Source organism: Eurytemora carolleeae, unplaced genomic scaffold (genome assembly GCF_000591075.1).
Source record: "Eurytemora carolleeae unplaced genomic scaffold, Eaff_2.0 scaffold85, whole genome shotgun sequence".
NCBI lineage: Eukaryota > Metazoa > Arthropoda > Copepoda > Calanoida > Temoridae > Eurytemora > Eurytemora carolleeae.
This window is the reverse complement of record NW_019396334.1, coordinates 135,960-148,768: the sequence shown is the minus strand read 5'-3', so window position 1 is coordinate 148,768 and position 12,809 is coordinate 135,960. Positions and strand designations below refer to the sequence as shown.

Below are 12,809 nucleotides of genomic sequence, written 5' to 3'. Positions count from 1 at the left end.
ACAAAATTTGGGCCCGATCGGTTCAGCCGTTTTGACGTTTATTGGATACAACAGACAAACCCAGACAAGCAAAGTTTATATATAGACAGATAAAAATGATAATACACAAGGAAAATCTATTCAACTAATATTCAAAAATCTTTTTTGTTTTCTCAGAAAAAAAATAATTAAAAATCTTAATTGTTTCTTTAAAAATATTACACACAATTAGAAAAAGAATTTCTAACAATACTGGAAAACACGCACAAATCGATTAGAATTTTGCCAATTACTTTTCAAAAACTTAAGCTACAAAGAAGTGTGTTACAGTTCTAAAATACACATGTCTAGCGCAACAAGGAATTATTTCTAGTTATTGAGGCGAAATCAAAGGCGTAACTTGTTAAGTCTGTATCAATGAGAGCTCAGCTCCTTTCTTATAATGTTTAGTAAACACTTTCTTTTAAGATATATATTAATATTTTTTAGATAAATGTATAATATAAACATGAGAGAAGCCTGGATTTGTCAGCTAAACAGGACTAGATACTTTCATATATATGTATATATAAAAATCTAAACTTTGCTGTTAAATATGCTCCAAACCTAACAGAGTAAATAAAAATAGTTGTTAGTTCCACATATTTAAAAATAATTTCAGTTCTAATGAATTTTTATTATATCAATGTTATAAAAAATAAATATATAAAATTGTGGCTTTTCTATTTATGACTTGAAGATTTTTATTTTGGAAAAAATTTAGGAAATTGTAATAGTTTAACAATTCTTAGATTAGAAAAAAAACGAGAGTTGCAAAAAATGATAACACATAAAAAAGGTTGAAATTGTAAAAACAAATATTGGAAAAGCCATGAATTCTTTTTCTGTATTTTGGATTTTTCTCTCAAACTCTAATTTTCGAAACCTTATATTTTTAAATCCTTTAATATTCTTTGCAATTTAAACCGTTGAATCTGCTAGATAAAATAGCCAAAATTTGCAATATCAAAGGTTTACACCATGCATCAGATTAAGATAAATAAGAAATGAGATTTAAAAATTAAAAGCTTTGGAGCGAGTTTTCACTTCCTGTACAAAAAATTTTTAAAAAAATTAAAAAATTTTCAAAAAAAAAATTTAACAACTGGCCTTAGATGCCCTTTTTTCATTGTTTTCCTCAGATCATCGGAAATCAATTGTTAAAAATATCTACCCCTGTAATGAACTTTATCAATGCAAACATTTTACCAATCAATTTCATGCTAATACTTATTATGATTAGTATTTCTGGCACGGATAAAGGAATTGAGTCTTTGCCATCAAACTTAAACTTCATAATCCCTTAATCTTTCCAACATGATAGTCTAAGCCTTTGATATTTCAGTTAGATTATTTGAAAAAAGAAAGTTCATAGTATGAAATATTTAAGGTCTACGATATTAAGTTCTAAAGATAAAAGGGGTAAGAACTTCAACGTTTGTAGCAAGAAATCAATTCCTCTACATACTCCTTTTTTGCTGAAATTTAAGGGGGCCGGGTCTAATTCTTTGAAACATTTACTTATCTTGAAAAATATTGCTCTGAACTGGACGTTCGACGAGACTTACTAACAAATCAATTTGATACAGATTAAATCAAAATATAACCCCCCCCCCCCCCCCCCCCCCCCCCCCCCCCCCCCCCCCCCCCCACCCGGCGTCCTTTTTGTTTGGGGGGGGGGGGGGGGGGGTTATTTTATGATATTTAAACGAACTGTTGATAAAACAAAGTAAAATCTAGATTTGAGAAAGTTTAATTGAGCAATGGATTAGTAAATTAAAACACATTTTACGCCCCTCTTTCAACCATTAGAATAACCCCACCAAAAGATCGTATTTATAGAATTTTACTCTTTTCTTCCTTTTGCCGACATTTTTATATTTCACGCGACCGGAAATCATTAAAAAATCTGAGAAAAAATGCGACTTTAGGACTCAAGTCGATAAATCGTCAAAGACAATAAAAATTGAAATAAAATGTCCTAAAAAATATCATTTTTTATAATTTTTGAATTTTGATCTCAAAGGGTTCATACTGAGCCACAGTTGTTTTTGAAATTGTTAAAAACAAAAAGTTTAGAATAATCTTTATCTCAGTATAAATAATTGTTATTGAAAAATCTCTCTCTGTTACACATAAGATCTAATTAGACCGAAGGAAAAAGAAAAAAGAAAACTCAATTCTTACTTTCCTTAATAGAATATAAAAGAAAAGGCCCACAATAGGAAATATATATCTTGGCTCTACACTCACTAATATCTTACACAACTTGTAAACAGGGGTTTCTCCACAGAGCAGATAATGAATACTCCAAAAAGTGTAAAACCCCCATTTTGTTTGTAACGTTGCCGTACTGCAAGCGTATTTACATATTAGTGGTCTAAAACCTTTGGGGCCTTAAAACTTCTTGACAAAAAACAGTTAAATTGAAAAATATTTTTAAGTTTGATAAAATAATGATTTTATTTCACCAATTAAAAACTTTGAAAGATTATTTGACAACTTGAAAAAAGAACATCTTGTAAGTTGTAACGGATTGTCCAAGGAACATTCTATAACATTTTGATGTACTGCATACAACTACTATGGTGTGAATCAATGAGATATTGAATAGAAGGAGGGGGCGATAGGGTTTCCGTACGATTGTAATGCGCGAATAAAACAATGAAAATTTTTCTAAACTATTGTTTAAGGATTGGACAAGGCCAAGTAGAAAATTACATTGTCAGAAAAAAAACACGGACGGTAAGTACTTAGACACGGACATACAAGTACTTACACACGGACATACAAGTACTTACACACGGACGTCCACGTACTGACACACGGACATACAAGTACTTACACACGGACATACACGTACATACACACGGACATACAAGTACTTACACACGGACAAACAAGTACTTACACACGGACATACAAGTACTTACACACGGACATACAAGTACTTACACACGGACATACAAGTACTTACACACGGACATACAAGTACTTACACACGGACGTCCACGTACTTACACACGGACATAAAAGTACTTACACACGGACATACAAGTTCTTACACACGGACGTCCACGTACTTACACACGGACATACAAGTACTAACACTCGGACGTATAAGTAACTACACACAGACGTACAAGACCTTACACACAGACGTAAAAGTACTTATACACTGAGGGTAAGTACTTACACATGGCCATGAATCGTACAAATATTTACACACGGACTTGCATCATATATACATTTTTATAATATTTGCATTGCTTTAGTTTGTAAAAATATCATGGTTTAATGCAGATTGTTTAATTATGTACCCAAATGAATTCCATTAAGTAACACATTTTATTTATGATAAAATTGTTCACAAGATATCTTTTAAGATTAAAAATTAAAAACCCTTTTCTCTCCATTGCTTCACTGAAGAATATAGTTTCCCCCTTGGTTCTAATGTTTTCACACCGAGAATATAATTAAACTTTTCCCCCGTTCAGATCCCATCAATTCCCCCCTGTCCTTGTCATTCAATTTTTAGTGCCCCCCTCCCTGTTACTTGAATTATATCAGTGTTTAATACAATCTAACAACCACATAAAACCGAATCAAATTGTTTCCTGCTTCCGGTACGACTAAATCCAAGAAATTCAATCCAAAATTTCAGTTTAGTAATTTATATGCGCATTTATAAGATATATGTAAATACATATATATTATATATACAGTTTAAGCAAATAAATCTTCAATTGTGTGATCTTTTTTAAATATGTATTCCGGTGTAAACTATTTGTAAGTATTTTACCAAATTATGTTAGTTTAAGTTTTACCAATTAATTAATTATTCATCCATATTACTGAGAAAACAGATTTTTTTAATAACATGTATTTAAGTTTTTAAAAGTTATTAGTTTTGTCTTGTAGAAAATAGAATTATTCAGAAATAATTTTAATCTTATTGGGAGAATAAAACTAAACTAATGAACCGGATTAATTCTTTATACTGCATATGTTTTAAAGAAAAATTTAAAAATCAGCAAGAAAAAAAAGTTTGTATGTTAAAAACCTGCAAATCATTCATAAAGAATAAAATTATCCCATGCAGAAATTTTATAAAAAATCATGATATTAGTTAGAAAAAAGTATGTCATTAAATAGGTCTCCATCTGGGTTATATTTTTGNTGAAAGATTAATTATTTCATTTATCCAATATTAATTATTTTCCCAAAAAATCTGTTATTTTCCCCTTTTCAGCGAATAAATCACAAAATTATTTTGTCACTTCGCTCAAATATACCAAAAGTAAAAAATTATTTTCAATAATACCCCTGGTCTCCATATATGAATATTAAATTATAATAATTAATGAAAATGTTTATGACATAAATCAAGGAAAATTATTATCATAAATTCTAATTCTAATAATGACTTGACTTATCTTATTAATAGTTGTTGTAAAAGTGATTCCTGACGTAAGGGAGGGGACATGTTGAATTGCGTATTTTTATAATTTATGCGTAGTTTTCGTTTAGAACGTATATTTAGCTGAAGACCTATCCCTGGAAACACTAAAAACATGTAATCTACTTTTTCTGCAACATAAAAATAAAAGCAATTTCTTTCTTTCTCTTTTTAAAAAGTAGTTCACCCGATCGTGCCACGTGTCGGGGTTACCCACAAAGGATGAGACTGCAGAGAAGATTTTGATAATACTTTCAAGGTTCACAACAGCTGTAAACATGTTTTTTTAAGTCAAATCATTAAATATTCTAATAGACATTCGAAGCAAAAACCCAAATTGAATCTCTAGGCCGTTATATTCATCATTAAAGGGACGTTAAGCGTAATTTCTTTTTACGCTCCACGCAAAGATGGAAATGCGCAATTTACAATGGTAGTCTTAAAAGTTGATCAAGTCTATTAGGAATTAGATATTCATGTTTCTGTTTCTTCAAACTGTTAATTTTCATTCGCGGTTTCTCTGCGAAAGTGTCTTGCTTGTAAGAAGCAATGGAGAAATCGACAGAAAAAAAAAACACTTTTCGAATCAGAAAAACGACATTTTCTTCCAAGTCCAATGAAAGTCTTCTTAAAGTCTCGTCTTTTGAAGGCAACCCTGGATAATTCAATATATCCTTTAAATTATCTCAAATCCCTCAAAACCTTTAATCCTTACCTTTATGGGTTGGTTCTGCCCTGAGAGTTTAGGTGTGGTGGTTGGATAGGTTGGAACATTAACTCCTGAAATATTAACAACATTGGATAATAAACTATACACAAGGATATACAGGGTCTCACATAAACAGGATATACAGGGTGTTCCAAAAACATGGGAATCGGGTAAGGTGTCTCGTCAAATACATGGCAACTGGGTAGTGTCCAAAAAAATGGAAATTGGGTTGGGTGTCCAAGAAAACGTGGGAAATTTTGTTGAAGCCTTAACATATTTAATCATTGAAGGGGACCATTCCCTTCTGAAAGGTTGAAAGACAAGAAATGAAAGTGGCAAAACCGTGAAAAATTTCATTTAGAAAAATCGTAATGAAAGATTTCAATTCTTAGAATTTGTTATTAGGTTCATAAAACATAAATTCAAGCATTATCATTATTGCACAAACATTGGGGGGATGGTGGGGTTGGGCCGAGCGAGGGATATTGGTAGGCCGAGGGAGTGATAGGGTGGGCCGAGCGAGGGAGGGATAGGGTAGGCCGAGGGAGGGATAATCAGAAATGATAAAGGTGAGAAATGAGAAAAGAATTATAAAAAAGTGTGGAAGAGGGAGAAAATTTATTTAAAAAATACATATTTTTCTTCTCAGATAAGAGGAGAAGGAAAATACATTTTTTATCTTCCTTAACCAGAATATTCTGGTTAAATTATTTTAATAAGATTCTTTCTTATTTCAGCACAGGATCCTTGAATTTGGTACCTTCGTCCTATATCTTGTCAGGTTTTTGCAATTTCTGGCTTATTTCTCAAATTTGTCATTTTGAAGATATTCCTTCCCCCCCCCCCCTTCTCCTCACTAGACAAATTGAAAAGAAAACAACATTAAATTATCTATTAAATCAATTTAATTGAATATTTTTACAAATTGTCATGAAAAGTTTACAAGACTTGATATATTAATTCAATTTAATTTTGATCATGGGTATAAGGAGATGAAGTAAGATCACTTTTTATATAAATTTCGGTATTAAGATTTTCAAAAATGTTAAATATGTAAATGTGATTAATATTCATAGAAAAAAGGACCAAAAAAGATTGTTCTTTAAACTTTAAAAAATAATTTTAAACGTATTTTAAAATGTTTTTTTTAGTGCAACTCTATACTGGAAGTGAAAATCTTTAACTTACTATAAGTTTCGCGCCCCCTTCCTACAAACAATTTTAGCTTTCAACTCACACAAGACACCTTGAAATTTTTTTACTTTTTGACTTTTTAAAGTAATTTTTTCAATTCTTTAATGCTAGAGTAGGGTACAAGGCGGTTAAAAGTCCAGTCTGCGTTTGAAAAAAATCTAAAATAGCCCACAACTGTTTTCTGACTCAGCGTCCTTTTATAACGTATGTAGAAACATGTGACACATCGTAGAATTTGTCACCAAAAGAAATATATTTTTTACATTTTTACTTTCTTTTGGCATTTTTTGAAACCTTCCTAGTTCCCAAACTATAAAAATTAGTGGTCTTTTTTTCAATGGGCTATCCGTAAAAAATTGGCCTATGAAGATACATTTCCTTTATGACCTTTTACTAGTAAGGGGGCGTGGGACGCCCCTCCCCCCCCCCAGGTTATACATAGATTCAGACCATCCAGTCATTATGGGGTTAAATGTTGCTCTGAAAGTGGCAATATTTAATCATACCTAAATTTTAGCGAATTTTTCTATTTAAACAAGTGAATCAACAATAATTATTGTTTTCATTTTTCCGGCCAAAATTATTTATCTTTGACGGTTCGTAGACCTTCCCTGATCATGTGAGTTGCCTTAAAAATGTTGGGCTCGATTGGTTCAGCCGTTTTTACGTTTTTTGGATACAAACAAACAAAGTACATATATAGGTAAACGCCCTGCTTTAAAGAGTATCTTTTAATGAATGCCCAACATTTAGAAGAATGTTGAAAGAATTCTGATGATAACTAAACTCTGAATATTTGAACTTGTGAATAATTTGACTGAATTAGTTTTTGTGTTTGTTAATAGTTAGAAACATGTAAGATCTCAGAAATAGGAAAAAATTCTTATAAATCTGTTTTTGCGAAAGTTGGGGGATCATAAATTTTTAGGACAAGAAATTTTAAATCATATGTTGTACACGTAATCTGAAGTTTTTTTTGTAAAATATTTTAGAAAATACTAAAAATATTCTAAAATTATTGTTGAAAATTCTGGTGATGGTTTTACTCAAAGGACTTATTAAACAATTAATTGCTTTAAATTATTTTAAGGATTGATGTTTAATTTTATTATGACTTTTTTGTTCCCGCTTGAAAATACATTTTTATAAGAGATCTATAAAAAAGCATCTAATATTCAACATTTATCCCAACGTAAACGATAAAGAGCTATGTATTGGGGGGTGTTAACATTAATTAATAAAAATAATAAAAATTAGCTCGTGTTAAAGAAACTGTGGACGTATTTTCAAATGAACGGTGAGGAATATATCGTGATTTGTCTATCTTGAGGTGTTAAATTCTCAAAATTTCCTTCCTTTGCTCTGCAACATAAATCCGCAAGTAATTTTAATAAAATAACTACAATCTAAAATTATCAATTTTTATGTAGAAAAATAAGGATATCACGTCATTATTGATCAGATAGGATTTTTCAGGGTATAAGCGGAGGATCACTTGAAATTACGTTTACAGTCCCTTTAATTTGCTGTTTACAACATCTGCATTGTTCCAAAATATGACCAATAAAATCTAAATTAATGAATTTGCAGAATATGAAGTGAGTAAATGAAATCATTATTAAATTCAGCAGTTTAAATATTTAGAGCAATATTTGTTGTGAGAAAAATGAGATGTAGGTGGGTAGAAGCTGGTGGAGGGGGTTAAGTACATAATATTTTATCGAAGCATTGCTTCTTATTTATCCATGAAGAATATAAAAAAATAAGTTGTCAACTAAAACTGAACCCAGGGACTTGTTTACTCTCTAACAACCATTACTTTATGTTTTCTATTTAAATAGAAAAATAATACAATTATGTTCAAGATGTTAAAATTAAATATGTTAATAGTGAATTGAACTGCAACAGAATGCAATGGCCTGTTTTAAGAGGACTGTAAGAGTAATTTCAAGTGACCCTCCATGGCAAAAGTGGTAATGCCCGATTGCCAATGGCACCCTTGAATCATTAATATCAATCAATAATCTGGAAGATATTGTCGTTTCTAGATCACAAAAATGGTTTAATTCTGATAATTCTTATATTTTTTTCCTGCATTAGAAATAACCAAATTACTAAGTAAAGACCCCACAATTGAAAATCATTAGTTTTCATTGATATTTGATTCATACTTAATCAGTCAACGCTATTATGGGTCAAGGTACGAATTGTTTAGCCAATATTGCACGAAAGATTACTTGATAATGTAATGTAGTGTTTTAAGTCCCTTGAAACACTAAGAAATGGCGCAGTTCTAGCTCAAAATACGATTTGTAAAAGAAGAGTATTATAACGTATTAATATATATATATATATCCTGACGCCCCTGAAAACTTTTCCCTTTGTTTTCTGAACATTAATTTTTGTATCTAAAGTATAAATTACAAAATTCTAAATTATTTTAGCTTCGGATTAGATTGCATAGATTTGTTTACTTTTAAACAGATTAAAAGGTTTGGGTTTATGTAAACAGTATTTTGAGCGCGGTGTAATGTTTATGTTTTCTAAAACCAGATGTTTCTAATATTACGTATTTTTATTTACTCGTATTACCCCGTTTTTGTTTTATTTATCCTATCTAAATAAATTATCTTCTGAAGTTAAATAAGTAAGTTAAATAATTAGATTTTTTCCGAGTATTTTTTTTTTTAAGTGACCCTTCATACATATAAATAATATAATTGTAATCCTTTTAAACGGTCGGTTATGCAGTAGAACTACTTTCTTTTGCATTCATCATACGTGTTATATATATATATATCAAATTGAAAAGAAAACAACATTAAATTATCTATTAAATCAATTTAATTGAATATTTTTACAAATTGTCATGAAAAGTTTACAAGACTTGATATATATAAAATAAAAATACGTAATATTAGAAACATCTGGCTCGGATCACCCATTTTCAAATTATTTTTCATACATTATAAAAAAAACTCATATGACAAACAGCCCCTCGCCTTTTTCGAAATTTTTTTCTTTTTTCTCCAGATTTCGATATTGGTCGCGATCAAGATCTTTCAGCCTATACCCCTTTTCATTTTCCTTTACGGTCGCTTTAAGATGTGAGATATGACTGCTACAGATTCCATTGAAAGATTTAAATAATACTCTTAATGTTAACAAGGGAAAGTTTTTGAGAGTTTACTTTAGTTACTTCCGGTTTAGTTTACTACTTCCGGTTAGATAGGACCAACAGGGGTTATCTATGCCTAGGTACAATCAACTAGTTATTTGCATTTATTTCGCAATAGTTCTATTGTCATTACATGTTTCTTCCATTCTTTTTAATCCAACATCACGGTTCTTTTATTCTATTTAAAGGGACTGTAGAATTAATTTCAAGTGATCTTCAATTTCTAGAGCGGCATTTTCGACTCACAATTACGGATGGATTGTTTCCACTTTTGATGAAAAACGATCGTTTCGTTTTGAAAACGACAAAGAAAAACCAAAAAACGTAACGATCGTTTTTTAAAACGACCGTTTATGAAAATGACCGCTCGTTAACGACCGTTAACGACGAACCTTTGTTAACGACCGTTCACAAAGACCGTTCGTTAACGATCGTTAACAACCTTTTATAGAGAAAATACATTGTTTGGTCGAAAATCCGAGGCCAGAAAACATTCAGGCAATTTGTTTCGATAAAAAAGTATTTAAGACAAAATCTCATATTTTAAAAAAATTTAAATTACTTGTCATTCATTAGCGAAAATATTTTTTTAACGATCGTCTAAAAATAAAAAGATCGTTTTCAAAAACGATTGTTTTTAATTTTTTTATAGTTCAAAAACTCCCGTATTTCCAAAAACGAAACGATCGTTTTTAGAAAAAATATAGACGGAAAGAAAAACGATCGTTTTTTTCGATCGTTTGTGAAAACGATTAACAACCCTACTCACAATGGGACAATTTGATTTAGTAATAAATTTATTTTGCTGTAACATAAAACGCTTTGAATTAACGGTCAGTTAAAATAAGGTCCCTTAAAGGGACAGACCGGCTTTGTAAGGTAGTTAAAATGAGTATGCAGTGTTGTGGACAAGTTCTTTAGGATTCATTTGAGACATATATATACAACTTTTCCACGATGTATAATTACTGAGCTTGAGCGCAAAGTCGACGTTCAAAATCATGAATTTGGGTGGGTACGTTTTCAGAATCTGTTTTTTTTTTAAATTATTAAAAACGACGAAGAAAAATATAGTATAGTAGACTAATTAAATGTTTATGAACATATTTCTCAGAAGAATTTTGTCAATAAATCGAAGTTAGAATTGATTATTTCCTTTTTCATCTTTATATTGAATTTCTTATTTTCTATGAATTTGTTCGCAGATCTCTTCAAATTCTTCTAATGTCGTCTTTTTAATAAAAATTCCAGAAAATCTTCAGAAAATCTTTGTGATTAAAGAGAGATTATATAAACTAATACTTGAATAAGATTACTTATTTTCGATGATAAGAGTTAATTTTTATTTTCTCAACCTCTTCCTAAACAACTAATTAGTTTACTGTATAATTTTGTTTACATTTTATGTCGTCGTTATTTGATAATTAAAAAAAACAATTCTGAAAACGTATACACCCAAAATTAGGAGTTTTCAGCGTCGACTTTGCGCTCCAACTCAGGATTTACAGATCTTTATGTCTCAAATGAATCCTAAAGAATTTGTCTGCATACTCAGTTCAACTACCTTACATAGCCGGTCTGTCCCTTTAAGAATTTAGTTTTTTTTTTTAATTATAATTCTTGGCCTACACCAGTCTCACGGGAATTTTAAAAGGTTTGTGAAATTAAGTTTTAAACATGACAAGATGGCATTTGAAATCAGGCTTTAAAGCTTTACTGGACAGAATCCAGCTTTACAACTATACTTGTTCAAATCCAGCTTTACAACTATACTTGTTTAAATCCAGCTTTACAACTATAATTGTTCAAATCCAGCTTTACAACTATACTTGTTCAAATCCAGCTTTACAACTATAATTGTTTAAATCCAGCTTTACGACTATAATTGTTCAAATCCAGCTTTACAACTATATTTGTTCAAATCCAGCTTTACAATTATACTTGCTCAAATCCAGCTTTACAACTAAACTTGTTCAAATCCAGCTTTACAACTAAACTTGTTCAAATCAAGCTTTACAACTAAACTTGTTCAAATTAAGCTTTACACTATACTTGTTCAAATAAAGTTTTACAACATACATATTCAAATCAAGCTTTACAACTATATTTGTTCAAATCAAGCTTTACACTATACTTGTTCAAATCAAGTTTTACAACATACATATTCAAATCAAGCTTTGCAACTATATTTGTTCAAATCAAGCTTTACAACTATACATATTCAAATCAAGCTTTACAACTTTACAAGATGGAATTCAAATGAAGGACTAATTTTTCACGCAATTTATCTACGCACCTTTTGTAAGAAGAATTCTATAGAACAGATTAACACATTTTATGCGTTAAAGATCTTTGACTCATAACTCAACATTTGAAAGTATAAAGGGGGGGGGCGGGGGGATTTGGAGGAAAAGGAACTGATTGATAATTTTACTTATTTTCTAATTTGTTTTATCTTTGCAACCTGATGTGCAGTGGTTGACCTTTTACCAAACTAAGAAATATCATAAGTCGTTCAAACCATCGTGTGGCTAAAAAGTAAATTTCAACGAATATTTATTTCTTTTAGGTTAAAAATACTTTTTATTGAGCATTGCGCACTCAATGAAATACAATAAAATATTTTATTAAAATATCTTAGAAATAATAATAAAATATAATTGAGAGTTAGACATTACAATACTGCATAAGAACTATAAGAAAAGAAATCTGAAAAAGAGGTCCCGTTATGAACCCCCCAGACCGCCGGCAGGCATGGGAAGCACCGCCCCACACCTACTCTAACTGGACCTTTATACCCACAACAATTAGCCCATTGTCAGAAGATAAAAAGGTGATACAATCCAGCCAGTGGCTCATCAATTAACTCCATTGGATGGTTGGTATCAAACAACCCTTTAGGCGAAGAAAAGAGGTTACCCGAATTAAGCTGTTCCTGACAAATCCATCCACCGCTCCAGCAGTAAGATTATCTTTGCGGTCCTTTTCAGCAGCACTTCTTTTGAGACATTATATCCCCCTAATATCCCAGTAAGGATTGCCGTACTGCTCCGAGGCCTCCCTGACATAAGGGCTCCTAGCCCTGTTGTAGACCTCTCATAGGCTACTGCTTGACAGGATACAACAACGTGATGCTCCGAAAGGTGGTTAACTATCCCTTTACTTAGGCATAGCGGACACCATTTAGTGGCGGAGCCATGGATGTTTGGGCGTCGATTTCCAAGCCCTGCATCCCCGGCTCTCAATCTGTT

The 12,809-nt window shown here is 31.1% G+C and overlaps 1 protein-coding gene across 1 annotated transcript in view; it reads right to left on the bottom strand.

Annotated features, from left to right (window-relative positions):
- The window catches only part of LOC111701139 (uncharacterized), a 53,822-nt gene that overhangs the window by 28,940 nt on the left and 12,073 nt on the right, over positions 1-12,809 (bottom strand). The window contains exon 3 of the mRNA XM_023472302.1: positions 5,193-5,257. Coding sequence (XP_023328070.1) covers positions 5,193-5,257 — 65 coding nt within the window. The remainder of the gene's footprint in view (positions 1-5,192; positions 5,258-12,809) is intronic.